Here is a 22,519-nt window from a genome sequence, read left to right on the forward strand (position 1 = left end):
TGTGCTAAAGACACCAAGACTGCAGGAGTTGCAGTCAGTGAGGAAGGCTGTCAAAATGTACAGCGGGATATAGATTAACTACAGAAATGTCAGACGGAGTTTAATCGGGGCAAGTGTTTTGTTGGATTGTTTTTTCTGGAACAACGGAAGTTGCGGGGAGAGCTGATGGAAGTATATAAAATTATTTGAGGCATGAATAGAGTAGACAGTCGGAATCTTTTTCCCAGGATGGAAAAATCAAATCCCAGAGGGTTTAGATTGAAAATCAGAGGGATAAAGTTTAAAGAAGTGTTTTTACAGAGAGGGTGGTGAGTGCCTGGAACATGTTGCGAGGCAGGTACAAATGTGGCGTTTAAAAGATTGTCGATAGGTAAATGGATATCCGGAGAATGGAGATATACTGCTTATCTGCAAGTAGATACGTGATGATCTTGTTCAGCACAGACACTGGGCCGAGGAGCCTGTTCTTGGGTTGTGCTGTTCTGTGTTGTATGTACTGGAAGTGTGAGGTGTTGCAACTTTGGCAGGTTGAATGTAAGCGCGAGGTACTGTATACAGTTGATGGCAAGTCCATTAACAGTATTGATGTTCAGGGATCCTGGGATCTGAAGCTCTTGTGATCCAGGTCTATACTTCCCTGAAGGTGGCAACATAAGTAGATAAAATGGTGAGGAAGGTGTATGTTATGCTCACCTTCATTGGTCGGGGCCATGCAGTATAAGAGTTAGGAAGTCATGATACAGCACTATGAGACTTTGGCGAGGCCAAGTTTGGAGTATTATGTGCACTCTAGGTCGCCCCTTTACAGGATGTGGAAGCTTTGGAGAGGTTTCCCTGAAAACTGCCTGGATTAGGGGGTTTTAGCTACACGTGGAACAAATAGAATGTTTTCCCGAGAATAATTGATGAGAGACATAACGGAAGTATATAAAATTATGAGAGGCATTGATGGGGTAGATAGATCCTATTTCCAAGGGTAGAAATGTCAAGGACTGGAGGACACATCTTTAAGGTGAGAGGGGCAAAGTTTAAACTAGATGTGCTGGGCAAGTTTTTCACACAGAGGGTGGTGAGTGACTTGAATGCATTTCCAGGTGTGGTGCTTGAAGCAGATACATTTGTGGCATAGATGCACAGAATTTCTTGCCCAGAGTAGGGGAATCGAGGACCAGAGGACATGGGATCAAGGTGAAGAGGACAAGATTTAATAGGAATCGGTGGGGTAACTTCTTCACACAAAGGGTGGTGGATATATGGAACAAGTTGCCAGAGGAGCTAATTGAGGCTGGGATTATCCCAACATTTAAGAAACCGTTAGACAGATACATGGATGGAACAGGTTTGGAGGGATATGAACCAAGCGCATGCAGGTGCAACCAGTGTAGCTGGGACATGTTGGCTGGTGTTGGGCAAGTTGGGCCGAAGGGCTTGTTTCCACAGTGTATCACTCTATGACTGACTCTATTTAAAAGCCTTTTGGATAAGCATATGGGTATGCAGGAAATGGAGGTATATCAGTTATGTACAGGAAGATTAGTAATGGTCTTGGCAACATGTTCAGCTCAGACATTGTGGGCAGAAGGGGCTATTCGTGTGCAGTGCTTCTCAATGGTCTAACAAATACACAATCTTCTCTTTAGTTGACTCTGATGATGCGAACTTGTGCAATGTTAATATCTTATCTCCAACGCCAACCACCAGCCTGACGGCTTACACGAAAGATACCAACGCCACACCGCCACCATCCCCATCTGTCTCTGGTGTGCTGTCCGGATCTTGGTAAGGGGGTTTAGGGGCTGGTTGGGCAGAATGTTGTGTTGGTGGATTCTAGAGTTTCTATTGATGGTTCCTGCTGCAGGGCCACAAATGCAGGAAATCCATAACATTAAACAAAGGATGCTGGAAGCATTCAGCAGGTCAAGCATCCTCAGTGGAGAGAGAATCAGTTAACACTGCAAGTCGCAGTCCCATCATTAGCACTAGAACAATGAGCAAGCGAGTGTGTTTCATAAAGTACAGAGGGGGAGGAACTGAGAGAACTGGGAACATCTCTGATGGGATGCAGACTGAGATTATCTAGGTAACCATCACTGTAAATACCACCAGCTAGAGACAGCTGATCAAATTGGAGAGCCACTGCCTCACAGCTCTAGAAACCTGGGTTCAATCCTGATCTCTGGCATTGTGTGGAATTTACCACGTCAACTTGTGACTGCGTGGAATTCCCCCTGTGTATTTTGGTCTCCTCCCTCATCCCAGAGAAGAGCAGGGCCTGGTTAATTGGCTGTTGTAAGTCACCCTTGGTGTGTCAGTAGAATCTGAAGGGAATTGACGGGAAAGTGAGGAAATATATGGGACTCGGTACGATTAGTCCAAAGGCCTGGGGTTAGATGATGAGCGTGGACTGTGGGTCGAGGGGCCTGTTTCCATGCTGTGTTTGGCTCTGTAAAAGGAACAAAGAATAAACTGAATGTTTAAGAAGGAACTGCAGATGTTGGAAAATCGAAGGTAGACAAAAATGCTATAGAAACTCAGCGGGAGCGAAGGAAATAGGCAGCAATTCGGGCCAAAACCCTCCTTCAGACTGATGTAGGGTGGGGTGGGGCAGGGGAAGGGGGGAAGATGAAAGGAAGAGGAGGAACCAGAGGGCTGAGGGAGAGCTAAGGGGAGGAGACAGTGAGGGCTACCTGAAGTTGGAGAAGTCAATGTTCATGCCGCTGGGATGCAAACTGCCCAAGCAAAATATGAGGTGCTACTCCTCCAAAGGGGGGAGGTAAATCGACATGTGTCGCATTTCCTGCGGTTGCAAGGGAAAGTGCCCGGGGAGGGGGTGGTACTGGAGGGAAGGGACGAATGGACCAGGGAGTTACGATCGACGACTGCATTGGTGCCACCTCCTGCACCCACATACAACTCACTGACTTCATCCATTTCACCACTAACTTCCATCCAGCATTTAAATACACCTGGACCATTTCCGACACTTCCCTACTATTTCTTGACCTCACTATCTCCATCACAGGTAATAGACTTCTGACCGACATCCACTATAAATCCACTGACTCCCATGGTTATCTAGACTACACTTCTTCAGACCCTGCTTCCTGTAAGGACTCCATCCCCTACTCCCAATTCCTCCGTCTACGCTGCATCTGCTCCCAGGATGAGGTGTTCCATACCAGGGCATCAGAGATGTCCTCATTCTTCAGGGAACGGAGGTTCAACTCCCCTACCATAGACGAGGCTCTCACCAGGGTTTCTTCTATACCCCGTAACACTGCTCTATCTCTCCATCCCCCCACTCGCAACAAGGGCAGAGTCCCCCTAGTCCTCACCTTCCACCCTACTAGCCATCACAGACAACAAATTGTCCTCCGTCAGTTTCGCCACCTCCAACGTGACCCCACCACTCGCCACATCTTCCCATCTCCCCCCCTGTCTGCTTTCCGCAAAGACCGCTCCCCCCGTAACTCCCTGGTCCATTCGTCCCTTCCCACCCATACCACCCCCTCCCCGGGCAACTTCCCTTGCAACCGCAGGAAATGCGACACTTATCGATTTACCTCCCCCCTTGACTCCATTCAAGGACCCAAGCAGTCGTTCCAGGTGCTACAGAGGTTCACCTGCATCTCCTCCAACCTCATCTATTGCATCCGCTGCTCGAGGTGTCAGCTGATCTACATCGGTGAGACTAAGCTTAGGCTTGGCGATCACTTCGCTGAACACCTCCGCTTGGTCCGCAAGAACCAAACTGATCTCCCGGTGGTTCAGCACTTCAACTCCCCCTCCCATTCCGAATCCGACCTTTCTGTCCTGGGCCTCCTCCACGGCCACAGTGAGGACCACCGGAAATTGGAGGAGCAGCACCTCATATTTTGCTTGGGCAGTTTATACCCCAGCGGCATGAACATTGACTTCTCCAACTTCAGGTAGCCCTCACTGTCTCCTCACCTTCTCAGCTCTCCCTCAGCCCTCTGACTCCTCCTCTTCCTTTCTTCTTCCCGCCCCCCCCACCCTACATCAGTCTGAAGAAGGATTTCGGCCTGAAACGTTGCCTACTTCCTTCGCTCCATAGATGCTGCAGCAGTTTGGAGTTTCTCCAGCATTTTGTCTACCAAAGAATAACTGAATCTTAGTTTCCAGCTGTCAAGAGAAAGATTGCTGTAACCCGACATTATTAAATTAAATATCAAGTCCAAGGATTGCAATGTGCACAGACTGTAGATAGGGGTCTTGTTGCCCTTTCTGATTGCACAAGAGTAGAGAATAAACAGCGTAGACAAAGGCCTATCAGCCCATCATGTCATGCCATTCAGTGAACACCCTCTAGGTGATTCCATTCAGCAACACCAGGCCCACTGTCATCTATGTCTGTTCCTTTTGACAGAATAGTTACTGTCCTTCAGGGGGTGGCTGTTGGCGCCAGCAAGCCTGCTGTTAAAATGACAGCCGAGCCATTAGAAGAGTGTCAGGAATCACCTCCACACACCAGAAATCCCCATTTTCTTCCCTCAACAGGCTGTGCATCCATTTGGACATTCTGAGTTTTGTGGAGTAAATTTCTCAAGAATGTTGCACCAAGGCAGGTGAAATGATTGAGAGAGAGGGATCGACCACATCCAGGAGTGGTGAAGCTTGAGGGGCAAAATCTGCAGCTCTTGAGTAGTTCATCCTTGTCCAGCTTGGGGAGATGAGCAAGCAGCCCAGAGCCAGGGCAGAGTTAGGCAGTGCGGAACTGGGGCCTACGTTAACCCAAGTGCTGAATCAAGTGTGTGTGTGTGTGCATACATGTGAGCACGCATGTCTGTCCTCGTGTCTATAGAGTCAATAGTGCTTTTTATTGTCACATACAGTATGTTAATTGTTAACACAGTGAAATTATTTTCCTTCCAAACAGCCCAGTAGAGTCTCACCATACCCCCAATTCCCCATTGGCAAGCACTGTATGTAGGAATAATCTACAGAGCCACATGCAGTAGTCACCATGTATTGGCGCCACGTGCAAAGTCTACGCTCCGATCCTTATGAGCGGTGCCAGTTCCTGGGAAGTCCCAGGTCTCCATCTGTCTCCTTCCTTGGACGCCACGTCCTACTCCTCGCCCGTGCTCCCGCACCAGACCAGGAGGGCGGTGTAGGCCAGACCCCGGTTCGCTCTCCTCTCGTACCGGCCTCACTCCTTAGTGTGGGCTTGTGACTGTGCAGCCATATCCATGTGAGAGTGCATGCACACAGGTGTCCAGCTGTGTGTGTACATGCACAAGTGGGTGGGCATATCACCATGCACATGCAGGCACGTGTGAATCGGTGCGTGGTCAGGCTGAATCTAATGGCTATTCTTTCCATGGTCAGTCCGCCAGGGGCTGGAGGGGAGGTGATGGGGCTGCAGGTTGATTACTGGACGATGCAGGTGCCCGACAAGAAGAGAGACGGGGAAAAGCGAGACATCGGCAGCAAGAACACATTGAAGAGCAACTTCCGCTCGCTGCAAGTCACACGGCTTCCAAATGGGGGTGAGATGGTGCCGCCGGCCACTATGCTGATGACCGTGGTGACCAAGGAAAAGAATAAGAAAGGTGAGGAGAGGTGGTGGAAATGTAGTCACAGGGACAGGGGACACAACACGTGTGGGGAGAGAGATCCCTCGGACACAGCCATCGGGGTCTGACCTTCTCCCGTTCACTCTGAGCTAGACAGCCCGACCGGCGATACACCCCATCCCTGGAACCTAGGCTGCCAAACATATGGTGCACTCTCCCCCTCTGACCCAGGCGTTCCAACAGCTGATACGTGTGTAAGAAAGAACTGCAGATGCTGATTTAAATTGAAGGTAGACACAGAATGCTGTAGTAACAGCGAGACAAGCAGCATCTCTGGAGAGAAGGAATGGGCGACGTTTTGGCTCTTCTTCAGGCTTCCCACCCTGCTTCCTGTAAAGACTCTATCCCATCCTCCCAATTCCTCCGTCTAAGCCACATCTGCGCCCAGGATGAGGTTTTCCATACTAGGGCATCGGAGATGTCCTCATTCTTGAGGAAACGGGGGTTCCCCTCTTCCATTATAGATGAGGCTTTCACTAGGGTCTCCTCGATATCCCGCAGCACCGCTCTTACCTCCCCCTCCCCCCATTCGTAACAAGGACTGAGTCCCCCTTGTCCTCACCTTCCACCCCATCAAACGTCGCATACAACACATAATCCCCCAACATTTTTGCCACCTCCAACGGGATCCCACTACTGGCCATATCTTCCCATCCCCACCCCCTTCTGCTTTCCGCAGAGACCGTTCCCTCCGAAACTCCCTGGTCAACTCATCCCTTCCCACCCAAACCACCCGTCCGCAGTTACTTTCCCCTGCAACCGAAGGAGATGCAACACCTGTCCCTTTACCTCCTCCTACGACTCCATCCAAGGATCCCAACAATCTTTCCAGGTGAGGCAGAGGTTCACATGCACCTCCTCCAACCTCATCTACTGTGTCTGCTGTTCCAGGTCAACATCTCTACATCGGCAAGACTAAGCACAGCTTTGTTTCACTGAACACCTCCGCTCAGTCCGTCTCAACCTACCTGATCTCCCGATGGCTCAGCACTTCAACTCCCACTCCCATTCCCAATCTGATCTTTCTGTTCTTGGCCTCCTCCATTGTCAGAGTGAAGCCCAGCGCAAATTGGAGGAACAGCACCTCATATTTTGCTTGGGTAGTATTACACCCTAGTGGTATGAATATTGACGTCTCTAACTTCAGATAGCCCTTGCTTTCTCTCTCCATCCCCTTCCCAGTTCTCCCACTGTCTCCAACTACATTCTATCTTTGTCCCGCCCCCTCACCTGACATCGACCTGAAACGTCGCCCATTCCTTCCCTCCAGTGATGCTGCCTGTCCCACTGAGTTACTTCAGCATTTTGTGTCTAGCAACAGCAGATACGCTCCTTTCCCCGGCACCTGTAACCCTGTCTGCCCGCCATCTGATACACTCCATCCACTGTTCACTCTCACCTCAGCTTACCTGCTGTCCAATACACCCCTTCCTGTGGTCCCTTTGATCTAGACCGTCCAATGTCCAACATATGCAAAGTAGGGACATCAGGTTACAGTTGCAGAAGACATTGGGGAGGCTGTACTTGGAGTATAGTTTTCAATTTTGGTCATCCTGCCATAGAAAAGGTGCAATTCAGCAGAGAAGATTTGCAAAGGATGTTGCCATGAGTCAAGGGCTTGAACTTATAGGGAGGGGTTAGGACTTTATTCCTTGAAGTACAGGAGGCTGAGGGGTGAGGGGTATAAACACATAAAACCATGAACAGAATAGATACAGTGAATGCTCAGAGTTCTTTACTGGGGTTGTGGAATCTAGAACTGAGGGCATAGGTGTAAAGTGAGAGGACAAAGATATAATAGGAACCTGAGGAGCAGCTTTTCCACACAGAGAGAACTGGGTATGTGGAACAAGCTGCCAGAGGAAGTGGTTGAGGCAGCTACAATAGCTCGAGCACCCTCTCTTGGGCCCTTTGATGCGCACTTTCCGACATGCTATAAGCTCCCTTGGAGTGACCCAGTCTACTCAACATCCGATACGTTCCCAGAGTATCCGATGTCTGATATACTCTCTCCCTCTGAAGCACACTTCTTGACATCCGGTACACTCACTTCCACTGACCCAGACTGCCTGACATCTGATACACTCACTCCCTCTATCAGACTGCCCATGCTGATACACTCACACCCTCTCACCCCACACTCCCACCCTCTGACCACCAGGCTGTATGTGTCCAATACGCTCCCTCATGCCATCCCTCTAACCGAGACACTACGATATCCGATACAGTCCCTTCCTCTGACCCTGACTGACCGATGTCCGATACACGTCCTCCCTCAATCTTTCCGACTCTGGGTCCTGTCTTCTGCAGTGATGTTTCTGAGTAAGAAGCCGCGGGAAAAGGAGCTGGACTCAAAGAGCCAAGTGATCGAGGGAATCAGCAGGTTGATCTGCACGGCCAAGCACCAGCAAACCATGCTGAAAGGTGAGAGGCTGCCAGGACCTGACCGTGCCACTTGTGGGGAGCTGGGGGACAAGATGTAGGAATGGTACAAAATCAAGTCTGTAATTTATCCCATCAGATAAACCATAAAAGGAACTTTAATTTGATACTGAATTCACTTTCATATCTTCAGTATTTAAAAAGTTATGGTCATTTTCATACTCTGAAATTAGCATCTTGTTCCCTATTGCTTTTCCATTGACTTAACACAAAAGCTGTGATGAGGACAGTCAAAAGCCCATAACATTCTTAAAAATTAAGAGAACTGAATGAAATTTTCAGTTATTATAGATTGAAATATTCTGAAACAAATATGCAACATCTTACTTGGATGACCTGAAACTAAAACATATAATTAGTTAGTTACCTAATTGTAGCTAATTACAAAATTGACCGTTGTGACGGAAATAGTAATAAACACCGAGACTGCCTTGAAATTCAAAAATGTAATATTAACAAGATCAGAACTTTAATATTATTGTATTATACGTTGTAAGTCCGAAACAGATAGGTAAAGAAAATACAATTTCTAGCAAAAGACCAAGTCTTTATGGAAAAGATCAGCTGGTAGATTGGCATATCATAATCAGTAGCATCATCATACTCCTCAGATTGTAACCAATAAGCAACTCTGTACACCTTTGTTTTTCTTCAATTTTTCAATTTTGGCATTGTAAATTACAAGTTTTTGCTCTTCACGCATGACATGTCTTTCTGCCCACTCTCCCATTAAGAATGGCCTGTAGATCATCACATTTGGAGTAGTCCCAATTCGGATAATCTCTGCGAATGCTGTCTAAATCAATCTCTTTTGCTGGGCATTTGGATTGACGATTTTGCATTTATTCTTCAGAGACATTGTTTAAAATGTAAAGAAAAAAACCCACTGAACAGCATTAACAGAAACAAATTATTATTTGCAGGTTTAGAAAAAAAGTTAGAAATTATAAAGTTAAATGCTAAAACAAATAGTAAATAATTAACAAGAAATTCATATTCATCAGTTTCATCAAATCAATTAAATTCATCTAATCAATTAAATTCAATTACTACATCTAAACATCTATCCATTTCTTAAGAAAAGGCTAACATTTTTAAATAGCCTAAGTATCCAAATAACAAATAACAAACTGATCCCATTCATACAAGAATTCACAATATAACATGACTTTAAAATCTTACTTTTCCTGAATTTATATGCCAAATGAAAGGAATTTAATGTTTAATTTCCATAAATTAATCCAGAAACATCCACTCTCAAGATAATCAAAATCATTATTTTTTTGCACAATACATCTGACTAAAACTGTACTGTGGATATTTAGCATGAAAATATTGATCATGAATAGACAATAACACAACATATTTAGATTTAGATGATCTTACATGATTGTGCATAAAAATAATGAATTTGATTATCTTGAGAGTGGATGTTTCTGGAATGTAATCGAATGCAATGTGGCCGCTGCCATGATTTAAGCCCATATCAGCAGGCAATACATGGCCGATTCATATGGAGGCCTAAATAACAATTTTCGCATCATAAGATTAAAATTAAGCCACACCAAAAAGCAAGATAATATGTTAAATAAACGACATACCTTTTGTTTTGTACTGATAATGTAATTTGTGATGTTGAAAGTGTTAGAAGTCGCGTTTAACTTCAATCCAGCGATGCAATCCTCCAGCAATTAAAAAAAATAGGACCAGAAGCGCGAACGATTTTTCTTCATCAGCCAGCAGCCCGAGGAAATCCCCCTCCGACAACCAATACAAACCTTCATTTTAATCCCGCACCCCCCCCCCCCCCCCAAACACACGCACAGGCAGTGGCAGATCTGCAGCGCCGCTGATGGTAGGTTTTGTAACAAAGCTACAAGATGGGAGGGAACTCCTTGTCCAGAAATGGTTCAGATTTTGCTCATCCATCACTATCTTGTGGAATCTTCCAGCTCAGAAAGAGCCTATTTGACCCACCCTGGCTGCATCCGCCCACCCATCTCGCAAACTACCTGAATCCGCCCATTTCACCTGTATTTGCCCATCCATTTCACCGCCCTGCTGCTATCCGCGCGTTTCCCCACCATGCCTGTATCCATCTCTCACTCCCTTGCCTGTATCCGCCCGTCTTGCGGCACTAGTAGTATATGCCCGTCTCACAGCCCTACCAGTAGCCACCCGTCTCACACCATTGCCTGTATCTGCCCGTTTCCCACCACTGCCTGTATCTGCCCATCTCATGGCCTACCTGTATCTACCCATCTCATGGCCTTAACTGTATCCGCCTGTCTCACGACTTTACCTGTATCCGCCCATCATACGGAATTGCGTGTATCAACCCCCGTCACGGCCCAGCCTGTATCTGCCCATCTCATGGCACTGCATGTATCCACCTGCCTCACGACCCTGCCTCTATCCACTGCTCACTCACTTCTCCTCCTTGCCTCTAGCTGCCCTCCTTGCTGACACGAGCTTTCCATTTCAGCAGGACTGGTCCTCACTCCTGTTGTGCCCATGTACTTCTTTCTTCTCCAGCTCGCACGTGCTTGTACCTTTGCTGAGCTTTCCTTGTACTGTCTCTGCCAGCCTCTTCCCCATACTGACATGGATCTGCGTATTCGTATCCTGCCCCTTGCTCACATCTCTCTCCTCCTTCCCTCACTTCCAGTCACCATCGATGGCGTGGAGTGGAACGATGTAAAGTTCTTCCAGCTAGCCGCCCAGTGGCCCACCCACGTCAAGTACTTCCCTGTTGGAATATTCGGCTACTCCAAGATGGCGTGATGCAGGATGTGGATTAGACCCTGTGCCCACTGCCCGACCTGTTCCTGTGGAATAACTCCCACCTGGCACCCTGCTGTGTTTTTTATTTAACTGCCGGTGGGAACAGTTGACAATTGTTTTTTTTATTTAAGAACACTTCCTCTGTGTGGATTACAGACTACAAGGGCTCTGACAGCTCGCTCACACGTGCACTTTTCACAAGGTCGTCCAAGACGCCAATTTGTAACTTTCAAATAAAAGTGTTGGGAGTTGAATATCCCTGCTCGAGGGTGTGGGTCTGGTGAATGCTCAGAAACATGGGGTCAGCACTGCCCGAGGACCACTCCACCGAACCCAAACCTCACTCTTCCACATCGCAAAATGCAACCTCCCTTCGCCAGCTCCAATCACACTGGCAATCTGCAGAGCGGCACGGTGGCACAGTGGTAGAGTTGCTGCCTTACGGCGCCGGAGACCCAAGATCGATCCTGACTATAGTGCTGTCTGTACAAAGTTTGTACTTCCTCCCCTTGACCTGCATGGATTTTCTCCGGGAGCTCCAGGTACCTCCCACACCCCATAGACGTGCAGGTTTGTAGGCTAATTGGCTTGGTAAAATTGTAAATTGTCCCTAGTGTGTGCCGGATGGTGTAAGTGTTCGGGGATCGTTGGTCAATGTGGAGTCGGTGGGCCAGAAGACCAGTTTCTGCACTAATGTCAGTAGTTTAGACATCTCTAAACTGAGCAATGTCCTGGAATGGGGCACCACTCCTCAGGTCTTCTCCAACAAGGAAATAAACATTTCCTGCACTCAATCTTTAAAATTTCAACTGCTTCCCCACCATGTACAGTTTCCCCATTCCCAGCAGCTGGAAAGGTTGGAATTTTGGAATACCCGGTATCAGCATTTCCATCCTGAATATACTGAGTGCTGAATTCCAAAGATTTGCCAACCATTGGGGTATGATGTATCTCAACTCCTCGGCCCTGAATGTCCGACCCCTATCTGTAAGATTGAAATCTCTACTTTTAGCCACTTCTGCCCAGGTAAAAATATTATCTGTGCATCTACCCTTACGACTGATCTACTGTTCCTTACGTCTGCTCCTGTACGCGGCAAGATACAGTCATACAGCGTGCACATGGCTCTTTTGCCCAACATACTCCATCTACTCCAGTCCCACTTGCCTAGGTTTGGCCCATATCTTTCCAAACCTATCTTATCCATGTACCTGTCAAATGCATTGTAAATATTGTGATAGTACCTGCCTCAATTACCTCCTCTGGCAGCTCGTTCCATAAACCCACCACCTTTTGTGTAAAAAAAAAGTTACCAATCAGGTTCCTACTAAATCTTTACCCCCTCACTTTAAACCTATGTCCCCCTGTCCTTGATTCCCCCAATCTGGGTAAAAACTGTGCATTTACCTTATGTATTCATCTCTTGATCTTATACAGCACAATAAGATCATCCCTCATCCTTCTGCTCTCCTAAGAATAAAGTCCTGGCCTTCTCAACCTGTCCACACAGTTCACGGCTTCAAATCCTGGCAACATCCTCCTATATCTTCTCTGCACCCTTTCCAGCTGAACAACATATTTCCTATAACAGGGTACCAAAAATGGAACATAGTACCTGTGCCTCCTGGTTCCAGATCCCACCAGGAGAAAGCTGTGCTCAACACCCCCTCAGAACCTGATGTTTCAATAAGATCCCTGGTCATTCAAAACTCCCAAGAGTATCAACCTCTATTTATTCATCAATCACTTATGTCCTCTGGTCCTCGATTCCCTATTCCGGGCAAGAGATTCTGTGCTTCTGCGCGATTTATTCCTCTCATGATTTTATACACCTCTATAGGATTCCCCTCATCCTCCTGCGTTCCAAGCAATAGATCCAACTCTCCATATAGCTCAGACTCTCAGGCCCATCTTCATGAGGACCGAGCGGGCAGTGTCCCTGGCACTGAGCCAAGAGGATCAAAGTGGGTGCATTTCCCCCCTGTTTTAGCCACTGGGGGCTATTGGCAACTGGTCAGACTTTTCTATGACCCCTCAAGCCAATGAGCCCTTCAAACCAATGCGCACCTCCTCCCCCACCTGTGCCCTTTGGGTTAGTTGCGGTTAGAAGTTACCCCGATCTCACTCGCTCTTCGGATAAGCAACTCCATCATATCTTTTCATTTCAGTTCAACTGGCATGGGGGGTGGGGGTGGGAGGGGAGGAGCATTGATGACATTTAGGTGTCCAGTTTGAGGGGTCCGCTTATTCAGTCTTCTGCACCTCGAACTCTGCCTAGTGCCATGTTTCTACTTTCTTTATCAGGGACATTATAGTCATAGTGATACAGTGTGGAAACAGACTCTTTGGCCCAACTTGCCCACACCGACCAACATGTCCCAGATACGCTGGTCCCACCTGCCTTTGTTTGGTCTATATCCATCCAAACTTGTCCTATCCATGTACCTATCTTAACTGTTTCTTAAATGATGGGATAGTCCTGCCTCAACTGCCTCCTCTGGCAGCTCGTTCCACACATCCACCACCCTTTGTGTGAAAACGTTACGCTTTAGATTCTATTAAATTTTTCCCCCCTCACCTTAAAGATCCTCGATTCACCTACTATGGGCAAGAGAGTACGTGATCTACCTGGTCGATTCCTCTCATGATTTTATACATGCGTCAGGAGGATTCGCATCTCCCAATGACGGACCAGCTTCACTGCTATTCGGGAGTCGACTGGCTTTTACTAAGACCTACTGAGAATCCGCAATTTGGTCACCTATGGCCGGAGAACAGCCCTGGTGGTGGTGGGGGGGGGGGGGGGGGGGGGGGGGGGGGGGACTTGGCTGTGGGAGCAGCCTGTCATGGTGGGTGTCGGGAGGCCTGTGAGAATGGAACAACTCTGAACAACTCTTAACCCCCGCTCAGCTGGAATTACTCATCAGACCTAGAATCTTTACTGGGTGCCAGTCCTACATAGAATGGGCTGTCGTGTGGCATTGCTATCAGTATTCATCCACTGATGTAGGGGTGGATATTTTCTCTGGGCTTCTATGCACTTTCTTTACTTCCTCGTCCTTTTCTGGCCACCCCTTGGTGCTCCGTTTTGCCATCCAGCGGTGAGGGGGTCACAGAAACATAGACAATAGGGGCAGGATTAGGCCATTCGACCCTTTGAGCTAGCACTGCCATTCAATATGATCATGGCTGATCATCCTAAATCAGTACCCCATATCCCTTGATTCCGTTAGCCCGAAGAGCTAAATCTAACTCTCTCTTGAATATACCCAGTGAATTGGCCTCCACTGCCGTATGTGGTAGAGAATTCAACAGATTCACAACTCTGGGTGAAAACGTTTTACCTCATCTCAGTCCTAAATGGCCAACCCCTTATTCTTAAACTGTGACCCCCGGTTCTGGACTCCCCCAACATCGGGAACATGTTTCCTGCATCTAGCCCGTCCAATCCCTTAAGAATTGTATATGTTTCTATAAGATCCACTCTCAGCCTTCTAAATTCCAGTGAATATAAGCCCAGCCGACCCATTCTTTCATTGTGTGTCAGTCCTGCCATCCCAGGTATTAACCGGGTGAACCTACGCTGCACTCCCTCAATAGCAATAATGTCCTTCCTCAAATTAGGAGACCAAAAACTGAACACGATACTCCAGATGTGGTCTCACCAGAGCCCTGCACAACAGCAGTAGGACCCCCTTGCTCACCAGTGAAGGTCTCTACATGGGCATCCTCCCCATTACACCTGGATGCGCGGTGGAGAGTATTGCACAGAGCCGGACCGTCCAACCGCTCTTTGAGTCAGTTCCTGGACCTCTGCAGCCAGGAGGAGACCGTGTACGTGGGCGTGTGAGGTTTCAGCCCCTCTGAATATTTGAAGGGACTGCTCCTCAGATTCTGATTATATTTCAACTTCGTTGGGCGATGATCGGAATGCAGGTGGGTTGATCAGGAGACCTCTTGGTCGGTTTGCTGCCAAGCTGGTCATTCGTGGATCAGTGTGACGGGAAACTGAGGCCAGTCGGACTACCTGCCTCTCTTCCGGGCTAACATCCACGCTCCGGTATCCCTGGAGGAGGAGCATGCAGTGTTCACGGGTTTTCCGGATCAGCTGTGCGTCGCAGGTTCTGCCTGGTTTTGACATACAAATAAGCAACTCTTTACATTTATCAGAGTTAAATTCCATTTGCCATTCAATGGCCTGCCTTCCCAATTGACCCAGATCTTGGAAGTTTAGATTACCTTCCTGACTATCTACCATACCACCTACTTTGGTGTCATCTGCAAATGTACGAACAATGTTACTTGCATTATCACCCAAATCATCACTGTATGTTACAAGCAGCAGCAGACCCAGCAACGACTGCAGCACTCCATTGGTCACAGGCCTTCATTCAGAAAAAAAAAACAACCCTCCGTCTAGATTTTGGTAATAACCATATAACAATTACAGCACGGAAACAGGCCATCTCGGCCCTTCTAGTCCGTGCCGAACACTTACTCTCACCTAGTCCCATCTACCTGCACTCAGACCATAACACTCCATTCCTTTCCCGTCCATATGCCCATCCAATTTATTTTTAAATGATAAAATCGAACCTGCCGCCACCAGCTCATTCCACACAGCTACATCTATCTGATTAAAGATGTTCCCCCTCATGTTACCCCTAAACTTTTGTCCCTTAATTCTTAAATCATGTCCTCTTGTTTGAATCTTCCCTATGGAAAAAGCTTATCCACGTCAACTCTGTCTATCCCTCTTGTAGACAGGCAACAGACACGCTATGTGATCCAAAGTCATCTTTAATCAGCACATAGACTTTAACAGCATAAAGGATGGTTAGATGTCAGGACATCCTAACTGCTGCTCGAACAGAGCATTGCCGGAAGCAAATGTTAATATAAACGTTATAGTGGGGTGGGGTTAGTGATGCTAACTTATATGTGATTGGTTGACATGCATAATCAATCTACATTCTTCCCCCTAAAGACTAAGTGTAAAAGGGCACCCATGCCATGAAGTTAAATGTACTCGCCATATCTATCTGGCGGTCTACTGACATGGCCCGAGCACGTGCGGACCAAACCCTCTCCTCCCTCTCCTGAAAGATGAGGCGGAGAGCCCGGAGGTGAGAATTGCGTGGGAGAGGCTTGTGGTGACCGAAAGGGGAAACATGCAGGAGGGGAGACCCCGTGGTTAGTCATGACCGCGGGACGTGGAGGGGTGTAAGGCATGCGGGGACGGGTGGGAGACATGGCAGCGGGCGGCTGGAACGGGAGCGGTGGAGCATAGGGACCGGCTGGTGGTGGACGAGGTTCCTGCACAGCAAGCAGATGTTGTCGACTTCACCGGTATACCGCTCCGTCACAGTCCACGAGGTAGGATCGTGGTTCGTCAGCCAGGTTAACAATAGTGCCCTGACGGGAATGTCCAGTTGAGGTTTGTAAACGGATGACCTGGCCCGGCAGTAGAGGCTCAAGTGGTTTGCTGGATCTGTCGTATGATCGTTTCTGGATGTCATGCTTCTCCTGGATACGTTTCTGGACGGTGGCAGGCTTCAGCACCCGAGGGACCAGCTGTTGTTGGCGATCGTGACTGGAGGTCTTGTCGATCTGGACATAAGTCGCTGGGCTGGCGATCCCAGGGTTCCGTCTCTGGAAATATTTCTGAGTTTCAAGAGTTCGAGATACACGTCTGAGTTTGAAAGGCGTGCTCTCTCTAACAGTTGCTTGGCGCTTCTGACGGCGCGCTCAGCGAGTCCATTGCTCTGTGGATACTCGGGGCTGCTCGTGATGTGTTGGAAGTTCCATCGGTCTGCGAAAAGCTTGAACACGTGGCTGGTGAACTGTCTACCGCTGTCGGTTTGCAGGCGGACGGGTGAGCCGAAAGTAGAGAAGTGTCTCTTTAATTCCGGACGACCATCTCAGATGTGAGGGAGGTCAGCGGGTCGAGTTCAAACCAGTTAGAAAAGGAGTCGACTAGAATGAGGTAGTTTTCACTCCCGATGGCCTCAAACCTGATCCAAAGAAAGCTGCAGATGTCGATGGACCCGCTGAAAGAATACCCTGATTTGTTCGACAAACTAGGCAAGCTGCCTGTGACCTACAAGATTTCTACTGACCCCAATGTGCAACCTGTCATCCGAGCCCCACACCGGCATTCACTTCCCATGACAGACAGGGTTCAATCTGAGCTGAAGAACTTGGTCTCCCTGGGCGTGACTGAAGCAGTCAGCGACCCCACCAACTGGGTCTCAACCATGGTTGCCACCTTCAAGAATGACAAAAATGAAATCCGTCTATGCATCAACCCAAAAGACCTGAACACTGCCATTAGACAGTCTGAGCATTAAACACTAGGATCAGTGCGATCAGAAAGAGTGGCGTAATTTACAATACACCATTAACTATGATAAATATTTACGCGCCTAATTTTGATAACCCACAATTTTTTAGGAAAATAATAGATTTAATCGCAGAGCATAATTTTCAAAATATAATAATGGGGGGAGATTTCAATTGTGTTATAGATCCATATTTAGATAAATCAATAAAGCTAGGGAAGCGTCTTGTTAAAACCAAGACCTGTGAATTTTTAAATACTTATATAAAAAATAATAACATAGCTGATGTTTGGAGAATAGCAAATCCAAGTGGTAGGGAATACTCATTTTATTCATCAGTTCACAAAACTTATTCGCGAATTGACTATTTCTTACTGGACACAAAATTGATCCCGTATACGAATGATCCATCATATCATAATAGTATTATTTCTGATCACTCACCATTGACTTTTATACTTAAAATTGAGGGAATGCCGAGTATAAAGCCTTTTTGGAGGTTCAATGCACACATATTAAATAACCCGCAGGGTTATGAGTATATAAAAGAACAAACAAAACTTTTTTTCGAAACAAATGACACACCGGGTATTTCTGCACCGCTATTATGGGAGACCTTTAAGGCATATATTCGCGGTGTCATAATCTCTTACCAAAGTTTTCAAAATAAGGAAAATAAAAGAGAACTTCAGCGGATAGAACAGAAGATAAAATTACTAGAACTGGACAATGCAACTGACCCAACCACAAATAAACATAATAAGATAACTTTACTGAAATATAAAGTCAATAGAATATTATCGGCTAGAGTAATAAGAGTATTCCAAATTACAAAACAAGCACACTTCGAATTTGGGGATAAGCCACATAAACTGCTTGCGAGGCAACTGAAGCAACGAGAAAAGGAAAAAAAATATTACAAAAATTAAATCGGGACAATGGTGAGTTGCTAACATTGCCTAAGGATATTAATAAGAGGTTTGCCCATTTTATCATAATTTATACACATCCAAAATAAGACAGATGTAAGTAAAATTAAAAATTTTTTAGATAATTGCAAGCTCCCAAAATTGGGTAGTTTAGAACAAGAGCAATTAGGAGCACGGATTACTAGTGAAGAAATAAAACAAATAATAAACTCATTGAAAAATGGGAAGACCCCAGGACCAGATGGCTTTAGTAATGAATTTTATAAAAGATTTCAGGAGTCTATTGTACCAAGATTATTTAATTTATACACGCAGGCTTATACTGAAAATAAACTACCAGAAACCCTAGCAGAAGCAAAAATAACGCATATACCAAAAAAAGATAAAGATTTAGAAGAGCCTGGTTCTTATAGAGCTATATCACTTCTAAATACGGATCAGAAAATTTTAGCAAAGATTCTAGCTAGAAGGCTAAATAATTATATTAACAATTTAATAAATACGGATCAAACGGGATTTATACCCAAAAGACAATCATTTAATAATTTGAGAAGGCTTTTTAATATAATGTACTCTCATAAGAAGGACAATGAAGATATCTCAGTGGTCACGTTGGATGCAGAGAAGGCATTTGATCAAGTAGAATGGCAGTCTTTATACAATATACTCCAAAACTATAATATGGGAGAGAATTTTATCAGATGGATTAAACTACTTTATGACAGACCTACGGCAAGAATATTAACTAACAATACACTATCTCCAAAATTTTACTTATCAAGGGGTAATAGGCAAGGGTGTGCCTTATCACCATTGCTATTTGCCCTTATGATAGAACCGTTGGCCGAAAGGATTAGAAATCATCCGAATATTCACGGATATAACAGCAAGGACTCAAAGAATAAAATTTCATTATACGCTGATGATATCCTTTTATATATTACTAATACACAAACGAGTATACCCACCTTATTAACACTAATTGAGGAATTCGGCTCTTTTTCAGGATACAGAATAAATTGGCATAAAAGCGAAATTATGTCTTTAAAACCATAGGATTCGAGACACTTACTAAAATTCCCCTTCAAAATTGCAACAGAAAAATTCAAGTACCTGGGTATTCAAATTACGAGAAGACACAAATCATTATTTAGTGCCAATTTTATACCACTATTAAATAAACTGAATGATACGATTAAATTTTGGAAAACGCTTCCACTCTCATTGATAGGCAGAATTAACGCTATAAAAATGACTTTCCTACCACAATTAATATATTTGTTTCAAGCAATTCCAATATATATTCCAAAATATTTTTTCAAAAAAATAGATTCCACTATCACTAATTTTATATGGGACTACAGAACACATAGAATTCAACGAAAGCATTTGTGCAAATCTAAAGAAGTGGGGGGTTTATCATTACCTAACTTTATATATTACTACTGGGCAGTGCATATTAAGAACATAATATACTGGCTAGATAGTTCCACTCAGCAGTTGGAGTGGATAAGAATGGAGAAAGAGGGAGTGCTATCCGCACGATATAGGAACGATCCTGCTCTCACCGATAAAATTGAATAGTATAATATATAAGAAGAACCCAATTATTCACAATATAATAAGAATTTGGAAACAAATAAAAGCATCCTTGAAATTAAATAATTTATCAGTACTAACCCCACTACTGAACAACCCCGCATTCAAACCTTCTCTCATCGACAACACATATCAACAATGGGATAGACTGGGGATTAGGAAAGTAGGGGACATGTATGAAGTGGGCAAACTGTTATCATTTCAACAATTAAAATTAAAATTTAAATTGAAGGATAATCAATATTTTAAATATATACAGGTATGTGACTTTATGAAGAAACATACACATAGATTTCAAACTATATTTTTAGATCCTTTAGAAGAAGCAATGAATATTAAGGCTGATTCACAAAAATTAATATCATACTTTTATAATAATATATTAAATAGAGAATCACCCTCAACAGAAGCATTAAGGGAAGATTGGGAACAAGAGCTAATGACAAAGATCTCGAAGGATAGATGGGAAAAATATTTGATGAACACACATAACTGTTCTATTAATGCAAGACACAATTTAATTCAATTCAAATTATTACATAGACTATATTATTCAAAAACGAGGTTGAACAAATTTTATCCAAACGTCTCTCCCAGATGCGATAAATGTTTGTTTCAAAACGCTAATATAACACACTCATTTGTTGGATGTACAAAGTTGAATAAATTTTGGAGTGATATATTTGATATATTTACAAAGATTTTCAAGTCAAGAATAGAACCCAAAACGGAATGGATTATATTTGGAATAATAGGAGAAGATACCAATTTAAATAAAGATCAAAATGTTTTTTTTAATTATGGGTTAATAATTGGAAAGAAATTGATACTTAAATTTTGGAAAAGTACAACCACACCAACTGTTAAAATGTGGATTAGGAATATGATGGACATAGCACGCCTTGAAGAAATGAGACTCCGACTAATAGATAAATATGACCAATTCTTAAAGAGTTGGTCTCCTTTCATCGACTTTTTGGAATCATGTGATGCAGCGGTGCCGTAAGGATTGCCGATTTCAGTTCATGACGCGGATAGAGCTACATCTCCGAATACAGATTTGAAAAATTCTCTTTTAAGGGGCCTTCTCTTCTATTTTTACTCTCCTCTTTCTCTCTTCCTTTTTTTATTTTTTATATACACACTTCACGTTTTTCTACTCTCTGCCATCTATTTTTCCACTTTTTCCCCTTTCTATTGCTTTCTTTTTTTTGATCTGCTTACTTTTTTCTTATAACATAAAACTAGAGGTTGTACATAGAATGGATTACGGTATTACATAGTTGGCACCTAAAATTAGGCGCCACTGTACTGTTTTGTGCTGTATTAACTTCTAATAAAATAAAAAAAATAAAAAAAAAATAAAAAAAAAAAACAAAAAAAAAAAAAAAAAAAAGAAAGAGTGGCGTATTCCATTGTTCCAAAAATAATCAATTCTGCATTTGGTATCAATTTTATTTTAAATAATTTTGTGAAAATTTCAAGAATCTCATTCCAAAATTTTTGGATTTTTATAGGGAAAGCAAATGAATGCGCTATAGTAGCTTCTTGGGATAGACATTTATCGCAGATAGGAGACATGAGGAAAAAGTTTACTTATTTTAGTTTTTGAGTAATATTGTCTATGTAAGGTTTTAAATTGAATTAGAGTGTCTTACATTAATCGAGCATTTATGCACATATAGCAAATGTTTATCCCACCTCTCTTTCTAAATTTTTATAGCTAGTTCTTGTTCCCAGTCTCCAATGGAAGGCAGCCCTGAACTAACTGCATTTCAAAAGAACTTATTTAATTACGGTTTAATAACGGGAAAAAAACTTATACTTTAATTTTGGAAAAACGCCCCAATACCAACTATAAATATGTGAATTTCAAATATGTTCGAAACATTACACCTGGAAGATATGAGACTCCTTCTAGCAGACAAATCAGACCACTTCCAAAAGATTTGGTCTGCATTTATCGACTTGCTGCAAGTATAAGGTGCAACAGGACTCTGAAAAGAAACGGTTTCAGGACCTAGTGAGAGGGGAGGGAAAATATGAAGTTGGTATAATCCCTTCCAGCTCTGTTTTCTACTTTTAACATAGCTTCTGTTTCTTTTTCTCTTTTTTCTTTTCTATGGCATACTTCTTAACTTTTTTTTCTAACTCTTCGCGCCTATGGGTCTTTTTTTGAATCATTTTCTCACACACTCACTATCCTATCTCACTCTCTTTTCTTTTTAAAGCTTAAAAAATGAAGTGGTAGATGAAATGTATTATATTAGCTTTGGCTTATATTATTGTAAGTGCACTTCTAATAAATAAAAAAATAAATTACCACCCTGAAGAGTTCAGGGGTCTGTACGGGCAAGGCAGGTATGATAAACACGATGTTAAGATAAATACCGCCCTGAAGAATTCAGGGGGTCTATACGGGCAAGGCAGCTATTAAGACCTTGTGGTTACCACCCTGAAGAATTCAGGGGTCTGTACGGGCGAATGTTTCCAGGTATGATAAACACGGTGTTAAGAAAAAGGGACCGAGGAAAGAGGGTCCTCACATTCTACCCGATAGTCTGTTGGGGCGAATGTTCTGTCGGACGGGAGAGGTCGGACAGGGAGATAAGAATTATATAAATTGAATAAGTTATTTGAAGTAAGAATGGAACAAATGTGATTTGTGTGTAAAAACCGGTTTGGAATGAAAGAGGAGGTTTATATATGTGATAATTATTTTGTTTATTGCATTTGTAGACCACATTGTAAAGGTTAGTAAATAAATAAATAAAAAAATAGAACACAACAAATTATAGAGTTGAACACAGACGACCACCAACAGCAG

At 44.2% G+C, this 22,519-nt stretch overlaps 1 protein-coding gene across 8 annotated transcripts in view; it reads left to right on the forward strand.

Moving 5' to 3' along the window:
• The window catches only part of LOC129697600 (phosphofurin acidic cluster sorting protein 2-like), a 154,483-nt gene extending 143,406 nt beyond the window's left edge, over nucleotides 1-11,077 (forward strand). For all 8 annotated transcript variants that reach the window (XM_055636289.1, XM_055636291.1, XM_055636290.1 and 5 more), the window contains 4 exons: nucleotides 1,641-1,779; nucleotides 5,350-5,573; nucleotides 7,908-8,021; nucleotides 10,708-11,077. In XM_055636289.1, the coding sequence (XP_055492264.1) occupies nucleotides 1,641-1,779; nucleotides 5,350-5,573; nucleotides 7,908-8,021; nucleotides 10,708-10,823 (593 nt within the window). In that variant the 3' untranslated portion in view covers nucleotides 10,824-11,077. The remainder of the gene's footprint in view (nucleotides 1-1,640; nucleotides 1,780-5,349; nucleotides 5,574-7,907; nucleotides 8,022-10,707) is intronic.
• The last annotated feature ends 11,442 nt before the right edge of the window (nucleotides 11,078-22,519 follow it).

Source organism: Leucoraja erinacea, chromosome 5 (genome assembly GCF_028641065.1).
Source record: "Leucoraja erinacea ecotype New England chromosome 5, Leri_hhj_1, whole genome shotgun sequence".
Lineage (NCBI taxonomy): Eukaryota > Metazoa > Chordata > Chondrichthyes > Rajiformes > Rajidae > Leucoraja > Leucoraja erinaceus.